Raw genomic sequence first — 18,443 nt, 5'->3', positions numbered from 1 at the left:
GGGGGGGATAAAGGAAAGAGACATATCCGCAAACTGAAACACTTTCAACGCTGATGCAAATGAGTAAATGCCACTTTTAAAAATAAAAACTTTCCAATGGTATTAAAATTATTTCAAACTTTTGAGTCATGTTTGGTGCCCATCAAATTATGACGACTCACACATTATAGAATTGTGTACCAGTGACAAAATACAGGCAGCAAACCACTGGAAATATCATTGTAAGTATGGAATGATCAGTTTCTGGAAGTTGATTTACCGTGTTAACAGATGGGTAAGAGAACAAGTGTCAGATCACCTCCAGAAATACATTTATGAACACATGGCCAGCTCAGTCCCTCAATGATAAAATTCAATACAGCTACTCCTCACTTAACATTGTAGTTATGTTCTTGAAAAATACGACTTTAAGCGAAATGGTGCTAAGCAAATCCAATTACATCACAGTAATTATTTACTAACAGGCAGCAGCCAAACAACATTATAACCGAACATTGCACAACTTTAAATGAGTATATCCTCTAATAGATCAGTGACGTAATAACAAAACAAAGTTAACCGGGACGATGTTAAGTGAGGAGTACCTGCACTGCTATAAACTTACTTAGTTCCCAAAAAATTCTGAGATGACATAGTAAATGAATAAAGGGAATTATGGATGATATTTACTTGCATTACAATTTAAATACTCTCTGGGGGTTTATACTTTCTATATGTTCAATTTATTGTGATGGCAAAAGAACACTAAGGACACATCCAGATGAGCATGCACATGCAGTCTGTGGCACCTCAAAACTGTTTGAGGTGCTGCAAACTGCATGTGGCGCATGTGCACACATTCACTGCATTGCTAATTTGCAATGTGGCACCAAAATTTGACACCAGGAGATCCCAGTGTCAAAAAAAAAAAAAAAAAAAAAGCAGCGCAGTGCACACATCAGCAGGGTGCCACCAGAAAGAGAGCCTGGCCACCCAGAGCTATACTCTGGCTGCCGGCCAGGGTCTGTGTAACCGGATTGGTGCTGTTGCTACTCCTGGAGGCCCCCAGAACACCAGGTAAGGCTGCTGGGGCCAGCACAGGCCCCCTGCCCCCAGGACAATTTGCCGTGTGCTGGAGCATACGTGCAGGGATGTGCCAAATATGTGCCACTGCTATTTGTGCTACAGCAAACGCACACCCCTGCACATGCATCCTCAGCTGGACATACCCTAAGGCCACATCCAGATGAGCGTGACCATGTGGCACGGCAGCCCTGCCTGCAGTGCCACACAGAGCACATTTAGGTGTTCTCCGTTTTGCACAGTAGCAGCACAGGGTGGATTTTTGACCCGGGGAGATCCTGGGATCAAAAAAAACCATGCAAAAAAAAAGAGTGGCGCGGTGCACGTGGGGACAGCACGCACTGCCCAAAACCAGAGCCTGGTCAGCTGGAGCCACTCTCCAGCTGCCAGTCAGGCTCCGAGTGGCAGGACTGCCATGGCTGCAGCTTCCTGAGGCCCCCAGGACCCTGGTGAAGACTGCTGGGGCCAGCATAGTTGCTGGCCCCAGCCTCTCCCACCCCCATCCAGGATACCCTGCTGCGTGCCAGAGACTGCATGGCACAGGTGAGACAAGGTGTGCTGCAGCTTCTTGAGCCCAGGCAAAGAAACATCCACGCTTGTGTGGACACAGCCTAAGAGTCTTTATTTAGTGTGTGGATCACTATCTGTTCTCCTTACACAAAAAGTCAATTTTTCAGAAGCAATATCCAGAATACTACTAAATGAATATTCAGAACAGATTCAGGTGGTTGCATTCTGTAATAAGTGAGTATGAAATAGATGGGCAAGCGGTGACCATGAAGAACCTAGATAAAAATGACATAGTCCAGTTTAATTTAGTCTGAATCCTCTACAGTAATTCTAAAGCAGATGAAAGTGATGCTACTTTGCGCCAAGTCTTACGAGAAAGAAACAAGCAAAATAAATTAGAGCATATAAAAGAATAGAATAAAAAGTATTTTTTTTATTGTGCCATACTAGTAAAATTCTTAATACAGCCATAGGAAAAAAAAACATACCCTTCGGGCTTTACTTTGATATTTAACCGCCTTTTTCGTCTCTTCTTTAGCATGCTCTACATAGTCTGATGCATTCATCACATTCTTTTCTATGTTGTTGATCATTTCTCCCTTAAAATACAGTTTTTAAGAGGCATTATCACTAATAGCAACATCATAAAAACCTGTATGCTGGACCTGAAGACAGCCACATAAATGTAACATTTTTAAAAAGGGAAGGAATTATTTGTGTAATGTATTAATGGGTGACATTTTTTGCATCCATATGTAATGGGAAAAAAGGGAACAAGAAGCAAGGTCTCAGAAAATTTTAGATGGGTGGGGGAAACAATAGGGCAGGCAGGAATAAAATACTGATAAGTTAAAGCATATCCTAAGAACAAGGTATGCTTTAACAGATAGTCTGGAACTGGCATACTAAAGAGGTCAGAAATGTCTGAACATGTTTTTGGAAACCGCAAGAAGATGTACCTAGAGATACCCCACATTAGTCATAGTTTTTAAGGACAAAGATCCCTCACAACTGACAGCTTAGAATGCCAGTTCAGAATAAATTTTAACTTAGTTGTGATGAATGAACTTTGGGAGTGAAATGCAAGGTTGCTGATATATTACAACAGATCCGTTACCTGTGTTTCTGTCCATCAGAAGTCATAAATCAGCAGCAGTGAACAGCAAAGTATTAAAGAATGATGCACAAGTAAAGTTTGTTCATTTCCACACATTTACAATCTACTAGTAGTTTTCACAATTGTCCATTGTGTATTAAAGCTACACGTACAATAAAGTATGAACTCCTTCATAAAGATCTCTTAAATGAAGATTGATTACAGTACTACCTACTGAATTATCATGTACTGTAATGTATATTTTATTTTCACAGCAAAAAAGGTCAACTAATCCTAAAAACCTGGGTTAGTATGGTCAACTGAACAAGTCTCGTGAAGAATGAAAAGAGAATTGCTTAACCCCTAGTATCTTTTCTTTCTACCTCTAACCACATAATGATCATGAAGTTGAGCAGCAGCAGTCACTGGCTCTTCCACTGTATTTCTATTAACATTAAGTTATATGGAAGTATGGGTACACATTGTGCAAGTCTTCTTTATGCTTCTCTGCAAATTCAAGTCTAGCACATTCTAGTCTCTTGTCATACCTAACAACTCCTGCTGCTTGGTTTTCAAAACATAAATTGTTGCTGTGGCATAGTCAGACCAATTATTCTTACTTACTATTCAAATCTAAATCTAGGTCAACGTATTTATCCAACATATTATCTAGTCCTGACTAGGACATTAGACTGTGTAACTAAGATCAGTTTTATCCTTGGGATTTATACTTTTAAATGCACACAAATGTACATACTGCGAAATGCTTATCCAGTAACATTTAGCAATTTTTTGTATGCGATGGGTTACACAATTATCCCAAGCAGATGTGATCATATGATACTTTTTGGCTTTAAATCTATTAATGTCAATATTCAGCAGCTTTTCTTTAGTTTCACAGGTTGCGATAAGAGAATTCAAACAAAAGATAATAGCTGTAAAAAAGCTGCAAGTGGCAAGACTAAGATTTGAAGGAATGCAACTGTTTTTGCGTATTTTTAAACAGGAAAACTTAAAAAATCCTCAATTACTCAAAACGAAGCGTGTATTTAAATTGGTTCAGTTACCTGAGTCTCAACAAACATTGCCATGTCCATAAACATGTCATGTAGTTCCCGTATACTGGATTCCAGTTTCATAATATCTTTATGACGGGACTCAATTTCATTTAGAGCTTGTCTAGTAATCTGGGAGTCTGAGATAATCTTTGGAAGAAGAAACAGACAGACATGATTAATGTAATTGGCATGGTCCTGAACCAAGGAAGAAGCAGAAATATATGATGGCCACAAATTGGGTTGTGAATACGTACATCAAAAGTGAAAATAGAAGGATTACCACTTTCTAACATTTCTTCCAGTTCTTCATCAGTGGTGGTTTTTCCAGCTAGGAAGAAGGCATATTCTACTGTTAGGAAGTATTATTACTTTAACTACTCATAATAAAATTATTTACTATAGCTAGGCTCATAATTTAAAAACAGAAGTATGATCACTGTTCATGATAAGAAATATGTAGCTGTTAATACCAGACATTTGCCTCAGCTGTATTAACTTGTCACTTCTGTTAATTTGCATTGCTTTCCTACTGTTGCCGTTGCCCATATTCTACTATAGTAAGTGTCTGATTTGTTACTCTGGTCCCACTGCTCTTTTCAACACCTCTCAAACATGTAGTCCTGCAGGCAATTTACGGTGCAAAGAGTTGGTTGATCATATGGACCCAGCTTCCTCCGTCCTGCTCTGGAATTGATAAAAGTTGCCAGGAATCTGTACTTACTTCTTTCTAGAATTTGGCATTATTTACAAGAATTTAAAACAAAAGTTCACAAGAATCAGCCAAATCCTAGCCAATGAATTAAAATATGTCCTGGTGCCTGCTGTAGCACAGGAAGGGACCAAATAACCATAGAGGTCTTCTTCAGTCCTATGTTCCTTTCTCTGACTTCCTAGTCTGTTCTCTGGGGATTTTCTCAATTACACTTCTGGTCCTCTACAGAAAGCCACTCTGATTACCATTATCCCCATGTGATATAATGACTCATCTACAACTGTGAGTCAGCAAAACACCCACTCAGCAAAAAAACTGTTGACTGAGAAGTTGTCAAGCAAACACAGAGCCCGTTACAAATTCATTTAAAAATTTCTAAAGTTACTTTTCCCTGCAAGCAGTTGAAATAATACATGGCGGCTACAGAACGACAAGCTGGGAAACTGGGATATGCACACGACTGATGACATCAACAGGCAATTCACAAGAACTTCTGTATTAAGGTGCGTCCACAAAATGAAAAGGTCTCATCTAATCTTCTGCTCTAAAGTTATTCTGAATAAGTGTTTAATTCTGTTGTAACTTGTCAGGTTTCTGGTTAAGTTGCAGAGAAAAAAGCTAGAACCAATTCCATTCATTGTAATGTGGAAAAATCAGCTTATTATGTTAAGAAAAAGTACCTTAAAAATGGAGCGATCCTTCACAAGTGAAAAAAATTCAGCAAGTGATACTGCATCCAGGGAATAACATGCAATATTCAATAAAGCCGGAAAAATAGAAAAACTGTGATCCATTTAAATGATCCACAAACAAATCATCTTAGTTCATAAGTTTAAATAAAACACAGTAAAGAATCCTTTGTCAGAGACACCCAAATAAAATCAAGTTTTAAAAACCCTGTGACTATATTAAGGCTTCTTTCATACCCTGCCTTGACTGAAAATAATTTCTAAGAATCCTCAACCAGATAGTCCGAGCTTTCGTCTCAGCTATGCAGAAAAACAGACAGGATGTGGTTTAATCAAACTATAGCTTACACTCATCTGGGAACTACCTGCATACAAATTGTACGGTGCAGGTCATCATTCTTTGCTCAACCATTTTCACCTGTTGGACCTCTGCACATAGAGACCTCATCCTAGCCCGCCTGTCTCTGCACTATGTATTAGCAACTTCACAACTTCTGTTTTTTAACTGGATCCAAACCACGGAACAAGTACCGGCACTGGACACAACTGCAGCGCAGGCATTAGACACTGGAAGAGCTGCCCACCCAAGCAAGAGCACAGATTGCTAACACTTCCACCCATGATGCCACACTACCTTTGAAATGGTTTGTAACAACAATGGCTTCAGAGCGCATTGCCTATACTTGCTGTATAATGAAGACTACAAACACAGGTGTCAAACTCATTTGAGGCGACAGGCTGGATCCAGACTGCATGGCTTCTTTCAGGCCTGACCACCCACTTCCAGATCCAGTCCGTGTTGCTTCTCACCATGTCTGCCAGAGCTGCTGTGTCAGCACAATGAGCACATGGGAGGTTAATGTTCCCGTGGGCCGGCATTGCTAGTGGGGACTGCACACCAGACATTTAGTGGCAGGGTGAGTGGTAGTGGTGACATCAACCTGCTGTGTGTTGGACCTGCCCACACAGCAGCCCCTTGTGGGCCAGGTTCAGAAGTGGTCTGTCTGGCCTGGGAGAAACCATGAGGGTCAGATGACACCTCCATGGGATGCATTTGACATTGAACTTGCTTTCAAGGGTACATTGAACTTGCACATAAATTTGTAACTTTGGAAATATCTGAAACAAGAGAGGAAGCTCTTGTATTAAGTTAGGGTAGTACGAAAAAACTGCACTCTTTTAAAATGGTTTCTTGTAGGTCCCATAAACTGTTTTCTGAATTCCCCAGTTTAAAAAGGTGCTTTCTTATTTAACAAGTTAAGAAAACATTTTTTGTGGATTTGCTTCATTAGCTTGAACAATCCTGAACAATGAGAGCAAAAAACCCAACCAAAAAAACCCAAACAAACCTCCCCCCCCCCCGGTATCAAAAACTAAGGTTAAAGTTATGGGAAAGCAAAACCAGAAGATGGATGGCAAGTGTTATTATTACTCCTACACTGTCTGAAGCAAAGAACTAACAACAGAAGGCATTCTATTGACAACCAAAAGCTATTAACATTTGAATTGAGGTTTCTAAGTGAGAAACAAAATTCAGGTCACTTACTTATTTCTAACTGTCGCTGTATTCGTCCTTTACTCCGCTCACGAAAAAGTGTCTGCGTCTCATTGTATTCTGTCATGACCTCTACAAACTTGCGGGACAATACTGAGTGCTAATATTTGAAGAATAAAAAAAAAAATGTATCTATATAATGCAATATTCTACAAACAAAATACAACTACAGAAAAATAACACAGTATGCAGGTTCCCAAAAATGTTGTTGCCCTTTTACAGATGACTGTCATACTTCTGGAGATTTAATTTTCTTAATCCTTGCAGTTCATCTGTGCGCATCCTACCTGTGTTTTTCGTATCCTGAGGTCCACTGAAGTTCTATTAGCATTCTCATCCTGTTCAAAACTTAGTTCAATTGCTAGGAACAAAATAAGAATTCATATTATAAAGGAGTTAGGGATATAACATACAGTATAACTATTATAGTGATGCTACTAAAAATAATTGCTATTTTATGAAGGTTACTTTATAAATCTTAGAATTTATAACAGATAGAAACAGATAGTTTGTCCATAAAAAGATTCATCACATAATACAAATTAAAATGTATTACTGATACAAAACATTAGGTGAAGAATTCAACTGCTTAAATATACAAATAAACTTAAGTAACCTGTTTCCTACTGATTTATGGGGTTATGTTTAAAAAGTGTTTAACAAAATTGGGTTGCTAGGACAATTAAATAATAAGCCTCATTTAAAGAACAATTATTTGTTCATTAAATAAAGCCTTAACTCAAGATATCCAGTTATGGATAACCTAATGTAACCTAGTGAATAAAAAAAAGGGCTATGTTTTATTTGACAGAGGCCAACAGTGCCTTTTACAGGTTAACTTGGCTCACTTTCAAAGCAGATTAACCTAAATCACAAAAAGCACTCTTCATGTGGACTAAAAGGGTTTGTCCAGACGAGTACAGACACGTGGTATTATGGTGCCACAGACCCATCTGCAGCTCCACACATCGCACATGCAGCCATTTCCCATACTGCTACTTTGCAGTGTGGGCAGGAGGGCTTGACCCTGGGAGATCTCAGGGTCAAGAAAACCCACGTGAAAAAAAGCGGTGCGGCGCAAATGGCGGCAGCACGTCCCTCCCAAAACCAGAACCTGGCCGGCCAGAGCCATGCTCTGGCTGCCGGCCCGGCTTCCTGATGCAGGAGTGCTGCAGCTGCAGCTCTGGGAGGGCCCCAGGTAAGGCTGCTGGGGCCAGCATAGTGGCTGCTGGGGCCAGCATAGTTGCTGGCCCCAGCCTGCTTTACCCCACCTGGAGTAACCTGCTGCGTGCCAGAGTGCACGTGACACAGGTGGCTCCCTGGGGACAAGTAGCAGCAGCAAAAAGTGTGGTGCTGCTACTTGTCCTTGGGGAAACACATTCCCGTTTGTCTGGATGCACCCAGAGTGTCTACACAGGGGAAGTAGTCCATGGTAGCCTTTTTGGGGGGCTATTTCCCTATTTATACAAGCCCTAAGACTACTATATTATTATTTTATTTATTTGTTTATTTATTAAATAAAGGGTCTGATTTTCCAAAGCACTCTGCAGTAGGAATTTAAATTTTGGACCAGATTCTCAATTAGAATGATACATGACTGCCCACAGCATCTTACTCCATCTGGCTTCTTGTTTTAAAGAAAAATTACAGTGAGTATTGTGCCTGTATCTAATGTATTTGGCTTCTACACACTTCCTTACATACAGTGCATTAGTAAATGCAGATAAATTTGATACAATAAGTGACATTTATTTGAACATTTAGAATTCTAAGTAAAACTAGATTTTCTGTCATACTATACTGCATTTTCTTACAGTATGGGACCTTATGATAAGGACAATAATGTCTCAGTTATATGATTATGATGGAGCTATTACACTGAAGTGAAAATTCCACAAATTTAAATCCTTCCTTGATATCACAGACGCATGCGTTAAATTCTATGAAATATTTAAATTGCTTTTCCCCCCCCCCCCCTCTTGTCTATTTTTTTTTTTTTTTTTTTTAATACTTACTCTTTAATTTGGCTCGAACTTTATTAGCAATTTTCTTAATTTCTTTGTTTAGGTCCTCAAGTTCTTCCTTTGTTCCTTTTGTAATAGAATATAAAATCAAATTTTAGAATATAAAATCATGTTTTAAAACATTTGTACTCAATGATAACGCAGACAAAGCGAACATTTCTTTTGGAAGAGGCAAGAATTTTGGGAGGTAATGTCTGGGGCTATGCGAAACAGCATCATTTCGTTTTGATGTCTATTTCATTGTTCCAAAGAAAAACGTGTTTCATTTTGTCATTCCGTTTCGAAACACTGAAACAAAACCGAACATCGAAACTGTTTTGCCCATAGGCTATAATGGGGAATCATGAAAATGCCTTTAACGCTCATTTCTTGCCTGATTCGGATGAAAATTGCAGGGATGGTAGCCCCTTCTGAGGGTGTGAAGCCTCCCATGTTTCAAGAAGACAAGTGCAGAGGTTTCTGGGAAACTGCACCTCAAACTGTTCAAAGCAAAACTTGTGACACTTGCTGGCAGCGGCAGCCTCCTGTCATCCAGCACACAGATGTGGTGGCCCGTACCCCCAGGATGGTTGCAGGGCTATGCCAGACTCCCCCTGGGGGTGTGGGCCCCCAGATCTGCACTCCAGATGACAGAGGCGCCTGCTGCTGCCTGGGACCGGCACTGGGTACAGCCCATGGACACACACCTGGCTTGTCCCTTCCACACTTCCCATGCCCCTGGGGCTGGCAGGAAAGGCCTCAAGGGTGGCTGGTAGCATGTGAGACCCTGCTGAAGCAGCCATAGCAATAGGGGCTGCACTCCCTCCTTCCTCCTCCCCCCCCCCCCCCAAAGTACACACATGGAGTTGGGAGGTAGCAGGAAATAGAAAGAGAAGGGCATGGCAGGATGAGATCCTGCCCCAACCCACTAGGTCTGATTCTCAACTATTTAGCCTCAGTGCCCCCTTCATATTTTTCCTGAATTTGGATCCATCTCACTGCTTTTCAACTGGGGTGCCATGACATTCAGAGAAGTTGTGGAGAGGTGCTTCAGCAACATGCCCCATGTTGGGAGCCAGCTCTTATGGACATAAGAAGAGATAGTGATGTTGTTTACTTCTATCATCATTACACACTCAAACTAGATGCCATGCATCTTTTACTGCAAACTTTACTAGGTAATTTTTATTGTACTGTAAAGTACTATAATCTTCATAAATAAAAGAATATTGACAAGATTACAAAACAGATGCATTTTTGGAGTTCTAAGTTCAAATCTGATAAAACAATTTAGGGTTTTAAATCTTATGTACTCTTCGGCAGAAACTTTCTAGAAAGATCCACATTTAAAAATACTGGCGAACCTGAATTAGTAACCGTAGAGAGGCAGAGCTAAAATAAATAAATAAAATACACAACAACTTTGTTTTCGAAACAATAACAACTGTTTAATCGTACCTAGTATAAATGCCACTCTGTACTAACACTTGCACAAACATCTGCATTTCTCATTCTCTTTTCCTTCCTCTCATTTTACATTTGAAACTTAAACACAAGTGTTTTGACTAGTTGAACAAACCTGATATCAGAACCCTTAGTCTCAACAGAACGTATTGTGTTTCAAAGAAACTATTTAATTGAAGCTATGGAGCTTTCTCCACACACTTCCTTCCTTCAACCTCCCATTTCCTTCTAGTTATAATATACACATTTTTCTGATCTTTATTAGTGTCATACAACAAATTAAATATACTCTGTTCAGATATCAACTTTCTCACAAACAATATGACCTCATTTGATTCGGCTGCATACCTAATGATTGGTGCAAAATCCATTTAGTCTCAATTTCTAATTAAAATAAGTCCTCCATTTTCTACAGCACCAAGGTAACAGATATAAGCAAAAGCAGCCCCTTCCTCGGGGCTAATTTTTCTTGGTGACTTCCCCACCAACTCTCTCCAGTGAAGAATCACCCTCTTACAGAAATACTCCTCTCTCCCAGGCAAAAAAAAGTTCTTCTTGGCGACAGTGCCAAGGAACTGCAGCCCTAACTTGGCCAATTTGCAACCAGTAACAACTTGCTGCACCTAAATCCCATTGCACTTGGCATCCAATTATACTCCCTCTTTCCTCTCCTCCCATAACCTGTTTTGCTCTTTAGGCCTGATCAATCACTCCATATAAAATCCAGATATTACTCCAGATTTTTGGCAGTGTAAGTTCACTTAAGCTAATGATGAATTTTAGTACAAAGTGAAGCAATGCAGTGGTTAATCGAGCATTAAATAATTTTTCCATAACAATTTGAGGGAAATCTCCCACCCTTGTTCCCACATTGATACAAATACACTAGGACCAATCTAGTTGGCTGAAAAATCCTACGAAAACAAACCCTTTAAGAATCCATAGTTATCTAGTGCACGGACAATCAGATTTCTCCATTGACGATACCTTAAAATTAGTGCATGTATGAATATTATGGCAGAAATAAAAGGAGTGATAATGTTAACATCCACATCGGTAGCAAGGATACTTTGAGTTCTTCTTAGCATTCTATTTACTGACAAATGGGGAAATACTTTTGTTGTAACTATTTAAATGAGAAAATGATAAGCAACAGAAATAAACTGCAGGGTTGAAAAACCTTTAAGTAACTTTTAAATGCTGTCAACCATGGCCAGTATTAATTTAATAAAGGAAGCTAAAATCTTTTACTATCTAATTTCCTCCTTGCAATGTTACAGCAGTGAGAATTGGTGGCAATCATGTTCAGAAGGTTCCTGGATATTAATTCTTTACAAGATGTACATGTTTTATACCAGAAGCAGGTTAGCATTTTTTAGGTTTGTGTGTGTCACTGCATGTGTTCAAGTTTGGGAAATATTAACAACCTTATTAACCAAAAGCAAAGGTCACAGCATTTAATTCTAAATCGTTACAGATTTTTTTTAAAGTAGGATTTTAAAAGTAGGACTTCAAACAACAAAGTACAGTGATTTATTTTTATCAAGATAATTATTTTCAAACGCTTTTTTCTTCATAAATAGTGTATGTATACACTTCTGTCCACTTACCAGTGATTGTTTTCCCCATATCACATCACTTCACTGTACCAGGCACTGCCTATATTTCACTGTAGAATATTGTACACAGTGAAATAAGGAGGGATTTAGCTAAGTCCCTACAGTGAATCCAAGAAGCAGATGCTGTAAGTAGCTTATGAATCAAGCTCTTAGACATATAGATGCATATGATAAGGCCTAGATGACTTAGGAGCACAAGTCCCATTGAAAGCCAGACTGCAATTTTAAATAGTTTCTCATCATACGCTGCTTTTATATGGGCACATGGTGCTGAAGACAGTGTTTTGTTTTTTTTAAAAGGCTACATCTTGCCAACAAGCACACATGGACTTCCATAAAGCACTTTATAGCTATTAGTAGGATTACTTGAAATACTGAAGTGGCCAAAAGTACATTCAAAATGAAAGCAGCGCCCTAATGCATTATGCTTTCTTGAAATAAATATACAGATATTAATATAAACAGGAAAACAAACTTGAACATTTAATTGAGTGATGAATGGACAGAAGAGTAATTCTTCACTACTGAACAAAAACACAACTGTATACATGCAATGCTAGCATATATGCTGTACTGATGTAATTACATACACTTTGTTACCCAGTAAAAAATAGAGTTGCAAGCTTTACTAAAAGAAGCTTCAAAACTAAACAGACTGATTATCTATACATCTAAATATATTTTAGGCCAGTTTTCAGGGCCTGTAAGACATCTGAGGGAGAAGAGCAGTGCAAAGGAGCTCTAAAGGTGGCCTACCAAGCAGATAAGGATTTCTCCAGGATGGAGTAAATCCGGAGGGATATACTCTGCTCTACTCTACCCCTTCACAGTCGCTGGTCAATGATCCCTAGGTGAAAAAATGGCCACAAAGGGTGCCATTTACAGCAACCATGGAACTTCTTTAAGTTGAACCAGGAGCTTAATACAGCTTTAAAGTTGGCTTCATACCTAACTGCACCACTTGTGCTTTATATATCAAGTATAGCTTGGCTCTGAGAAGCATGTCTCAATTTTTTTTTTAACCTTGTTGACTGTGCACATTGCTAATTTGTGTAATTATGTGTTCTTACCATTACCCTTATCCACCCATCTTCAAATACTCCCATATGATTATTAAACCCATTTTGCTGACTCTTCCTAAATTAGAGTTTAAATGCTTGAGACAAAGAGTACCTCTAAAGTATGTGTGTACAAATTACTCAGAAAGGAAGCCTAAGCAGGAATTCAAACAAATAGTATCCCAATTAGTGGCAACTTTGGTGATAGTGATGCAGGTTTAAACAATTATTGAACAACTGTTCTGAAGTTTCAAAACAAATCATCACATGAACAATGTCACTCCACTTTTAACAGATTGAAATTAAAAAGGGCAGTTGCATATAAATCAAATCCTTACCCCCACTTTTCCTGCATTAAATTCATACTTTAAAACATCAACACAAGGAGAAACCTAACTTAAATGCAGAATATGAATATCCAGAAAAAGCCTATCAGCTATTGGTCTCATTCCCATTCCAAGTTGCATAATTTTGGAAGTTTAGCTATTCTGTATGTAATGAAAAATTACACTCACCATTTTTTTGTGCCACTCATAGATTCATAGATGTTACTCCTTTAGATCAGGACTTCCAATGAGCCAGAAAACCTGCAGGCAGCAGTATTAATCCCCATGACTGCCAGAGCCACTGTTTCAACACAGCTCCAGAACCCAGGGAGTTAAACACTAGGGCTGTGTGAAACAGCTATGTTTCGATTCAGTTCAGAGGGACAGCGATTCATTTCAGATCACTGTTCTGTTTCAATTCAGCCGAATCTGTTTCAGTTTCAATGCTGTTTCGGTGATTCAGTCTATAATGGGGAATCACTAAAATGCCTACAACTTTGTCATTTCTTGCCTGATTTGGATGAAAATTGCAGGGCATGAAGCCTGCCAAGTTTCATGGAGATAGGTGCAGTGGTTTCTGTGAAACTGCACTTCAACCTGTTCAAAGTAAAACTTGTATTACTTGCTGGCAGCAGCAGCATGCTGTCATCCCGCACACAGATCCAAGGTCCCGCACCCCCTGGGAGGGCTGTGCCAGATTCTAGGGGGCGCGGACCACCGGATTTGCACACGGGATGACAGCCGGCTGGGGCCAGCACCAGCACTGGGTTCTTTCCGGCACTCAGCACAGGCTGAACCAAGCAGACTCAGGTGCTGGTGCTGGCCCCAGCCAGCAGCAGCAGCCTGCTGTCATCCTGCACACAGACCCGGGGGCCCACACCCCCCAGAAGGGATGAGGGGCTGTGCCAGACTCCTCCCAGGGGGTACAGGCCTCTGGATCTGCATGCGGGATGATAGCAGGCTGCTGTTCCTCCCCCAGAGCAGTAGGATTGGAAGGGACCTCAGGGACAGATCACAGACACTGGCCAGCTACAGGTGTCAATATCAGAGCAGTCCTTTCCCCCACTCTTCCCCTCCCTCCTCTTAATTTCTGTTTCCCCGCAAGCCCGCCTCCGAAACTCCAAAATTTTCTGAAACATTTCGGATAGTTTTGTTTTGTTTCAGAGATGTTTCAGAGCCTTCCGTTTTGTTTTGGATTTGGTGTTCCAGGCGCTGAAACAGGCCGAAACACCTCCAAAACGAGACACCTGCTGAAGGTTCACACAGCCCTATTAAACACTGCTGCAGTTCAGATCCCCTTTCCCCTTCCCACCCATCTTAGTTGCCAGGGATGACTAAAACCACCTGAACTGTGGGGGCAAGGAGGACCCATGCTGAACCAGCAGCTCCAGTATCTGTGGAGATGAACACTGCTATCACAGGAGCTGCGCCATTTGCAATGATGGCCCTGCAGGCCAAGTCCAGCGCACGCAGGAACATCTTTTTGTTGCTGGATGACACACCTGTCATGTTTGACACCCTTGCTTAGATCTCAACACTACAAATACATCTTCCTGTATGGATTGTCTTCACGAAAAAATGTAAGTGTGGTTCCTTCAGCAAAAGTGGACAATGCAGTAGGCAGCTTTCCCTAGTGACCAGTTTCTTCTTTCTGAAAGTACAGATTTGTCTCCACAGGACTTCCTACATAAGACCTCTCAACCTGGGATTTCTCCATTTCAGCAGACCAGTGAAGCAGTTTGATGGCTGGTATTTTTTCTTGTAGTTTTGGCTGGTATTTTTTCTCTCTTTCTTTCTCCAGCCCCCACATTTTTTTTTTTGGCAAAAACAAAAGGAAGGAGCATTAGTCTCACTCCTCCAACAACTGGGACTTTTTTTTGAAGACCTAAAGCAGTTTCAAACAGCAAAAGGGATGCTATTTCCAAGTTAATGAAAATTCAATAATAACAAAAACCAACATCAACAACAACCAACACTACATTAACAAACTGAATAGGGCGAGCTTCTGTTCGGTTTCTGGGAATTATATAATGCATTTTGAAAATATTGAATTAAAATGTGATTTTAAAGCTGAAATGGACAAGTTAGAAGAATTTATTTCAATTTGTTTAATATTGGAGATATATATAGAAAGGCACTGCATGCTATACATTTTACAATTTTCTAACACCCTCTAAGACAGTGGTTCTCAACCTTTTCTGGACCAGGACCCATATATAAACACTGATGGCCAGTCCTGGCCCAGTGCTCCTCACTCGCTGCCCCCAAGCCCCTAGTGTGTAGGGTGGGCAGGGGGGTGCCTCAAGCAGCCCCTGGCAGGCTGGAACTCTGCAAGAAAAAGCCACGGTTTCTCATGTTTTTCTCCTATAAAGAAGAATCAGTTTTTAAAGTTTGTTTGCTGCCCTTTCAATATATTCTTGTGACCCACTTTTGGGTCGTGACCCAGGGGTTGAGAAACACAGCTCTAAAACTCTATTCTGATGAACCGTTACCTATCCATTAACAGTACCCACCCATGTAACTATCATACATATATAATATTTTTTTAAAGGACTTACTGCCTTCAGGATTTGGTGCAGACAGGATAATGCTGTGCTTTTTCTTAACTTCTTCCACATTTTGTGCAATTTTAGCTATACTATTCCTGAGATCCTCAACCTATATGGAAAGAAAAATGTGACAATGAAAGTGCTAGAAAAATTATCTTTCTGAGATTAAAAAATGTAGCTGTAACTGTAAGTGTAAGAATCTTAGGTGTGAAAGAATAACCAGAAAAAGACTGGATCTTCAAAAGTAAGGAACCGAAATATCTTAAACCATAAGATGAAACAAACAAACGAACAAAATCAGAATGCTGTAGATGGTTAAATTACACACCAAAATTGTAGGGCATCATGTTACAACATGCAGAAAGCATTTCTATACAAGTGATGATGTTTTTTTCCCCAGACTGAAAGCACATTAGTGTCCCAATGCCAGCAAAGGAAAACCCTTTTCTGTCATATGTAGGCTTGGCAGAATTCAATTTTTTTAAATTTTGACACATAATATCAATGTTTATTTTTAACCATATATTTGGATTGTTATTTATTTAAATTTTCCGGATTACATGAAATTAGGGCTGTGGGGGGCAGACAAATTATTAATGACCCGCCAGATGTTCAAGTATACTATTATTATAGTGCAGTTTAAATGTCTGTGTTGGCTACAAAGAACCAACTCTCGAGATCACAATAAATTCTAGTTTACGGGATGTGAAATTACCAATAAAATCATAAATGCAAACTTTGAGTTACGAGTGGTACTGGTCACCTTAACACACACACACACACACACACACACTCATTCAAACCCATGTAATATAGTGTATAGTAGCTGCTGTAGTGATTGTGAGAGCACTGGTGTTAGTATATCTACCTATCCGAAGTTCTGGAGTCTGCTGTTGATAGTCAGCTTCCTTCAAGGCAATGTCTTCTCAAAGGTTTCCTTCAAGGCAATGTTTTCTCAAAGGGGGGGGGGGGGTCACACTTCACTGCCTTTTATCCCTTTCTGGCAGACTTGTGTGATCCCCCAACATCATCCTGGCTGCCCAATCTGGAAGTCACTGTCTCATGTGGGTCTTGAGTAGTGCATGACAGCTGTTAGTCACAGGAGTCTCTGCCTGCTGGTACCTAAAGTTTCGGGACTCCACCCTTGACTTGACTGACTCAATAGTTGTATTGTCATGGGTTACAAGAATAGTCAATAGGGTGGGTGCTCAGTTCCAGGAATCAGTTCCTTGGCTTGATTAGCCTAAAATGGCTTGTAGAGTAGAGTTTTCTAATGGTAAGTTCCTCTGACCGGTCTTGGTTTGTCATTCATACTGGCATTCACTCAGGGACCAGCCCAATATAGCAGATTTTATCACTTTACATATACAATTTCAATGCAGTTTTAAACAATGGTCCAGGGTATTTTATTCTATAAGGAGTACATACCTTAAGGGTTTAAAAGTATAAAATATAAAGCATCATGGTAAAAATGAGACAGATGAAATATAAAAATGTACTGCGAGGTAGTGAGGATCAAAGGCTACTAGGGACAGTGAGTGAGTTAGGTTAGCACCAGGATATATTTACAATTTTGAAGGGAGCTTGTTCATGGCAAAGGGGAGATGCAGTAACTTCAAACTAGTGTTCCTTGTGCAAGGCAACTAGTTCGAAGTGATGGAACTACATATGATAATCATGAAAGCCTGGGTGGACCAAGCTGGGGCTCCAGAACTTCCACATTAGAGTAGACCTTCATGGGACTGCAAGGAGATCTTGCCCCAAACCCCTAGCCAGAACACAATCAAGGTCAAAAGCAGTTTGCAACTTCCACCTTATATCTTGAAAATGGCTACCTTAAACCACAATAAGCCATGCCTAACCAATTAGGGGTTTGCAAGTCAAACTTCTGTACTATTACTTAAGGGGCCTGTGAAGCCATCAATTTGGTTTATTCAAATCCATGACCACTAGTTAACGTGACCAAAATAAAAAGTGGGCTTTGCAAAAACGGCCTAAGTATAGTTGGGACAAAGCCAATGCCTACATTTCACGCACCTCCTTGTGGTATCACTCACAAAAGGGACTGTTCTGTAAGCCTCATTCAACTGCAAAGGTAGGCTCATGAACGCAGCCATGAACTACATTTGGAAAGAACATAATATTGGTTGCCAAAAAGATCTAGGGTTTACCTGTTTGGAGAGTCTGGGACCAAACAATGTGATCATCCATGCAACATCTGTATGCACTTATCGTGTAGAGGATCCTACCCACCCTCTCCTCCCATGGCTCATAAAACTCTTCAGAAAATCCTTGCAAAAGGTTTAGTTGCACTTAAAGTCATAATGCTTGGAGAGTGCACATTTGGCAGACTGAAGAAAAATACAATCATCTGCAAAACCAGTTTGATCCATACTACTGTGGATACTGTACAATATCTGCAAGGATAAGCATGATCATTTTTCCTAAGAGCAGGCTCAAAACATTCAGGCTTGTAGGCCCAGTACAGGGAACCAAGCAGTACACCAATTATCACTAGAATTGGGTCTAAATAGGTGAAATATGGGATTCTCTGTGTGCCCACATTCTTTATTACAAGGTAACTGATATACATGAGATGTTATGCTGTGCATCGCTACCAAGGAACCTGGTTTTCCCCGATAAAAATTTTTAAAAAATACATAAAAATCACAAATTCTCTGATAAAAAAATTGCAAATTTTCTGATTAAAACCCCCAAAATCTGTGATTAAAATGAAAGGCC

General features: G+C 40.0%; 1 protein-coding gene across 2 annotated transcripts in view; it reads right to left on the bottom strand.

Annotated features, from left to right (window-relative positions):
- Positions 1–18,443, bottom strand: part of STX2 (syntaxin 2) — a 46,640-nt gene that overhangs the window by 4,643 nt on the left and 23,554 nt on the right. For both annotated transcript variants that reach the window (XM_025195711.1, XM_025195716.1), the window contains exons 3-9: positions 15,711–15,810; positions 8,698–8,772; positions 6,970–7,043; positions 6,674–6,782; positions 3,981–4,054; positions 3,736–3,873; positions 2,061–2,171 (exon numbers count right to left, since the gene is read on the bottom strand). In XM_025195711.1, the coding sequence (XP_025051496.1) occupies positions 2,061–2,171; positions 3,736–3,873; positions 3,981–4,054; positions 6,674–6,782; positions 6,970–7,043; positions 8,698–8,772; positions 15,711–15,810 (681 nt within the window). The remainder of the gene's footprint in view (positions 1–2,060; positions 2,172–3,735; positions 3,874–3,980; positions 4,055–6,673; positions 6,783–6,969; positions 7,044–8,697; positions 8,773–15,710; positions 15,811–18,443) is intronic.

This window comes from Alligator sinensis, unplaced genomic scaffold (genome assembly GCF_000455745.1).
Source record: "Alligator sinensis unplaced genomic scaffold, ASM45574v1 scaffold628_1, whole genome shotgun sequence".
In the NCBI taxonomy this organism is placed as follows: Eukaryota; Metazoa; Chordata; order Crocodylia; family Alligatoridae; genus Alligator; species Alligator sinensis.
The sequence above is the reverse complement of the archived record's forward strand: the minus strand, read 5'-3'. Positions and strand labels throughout refer to the sequence as shown.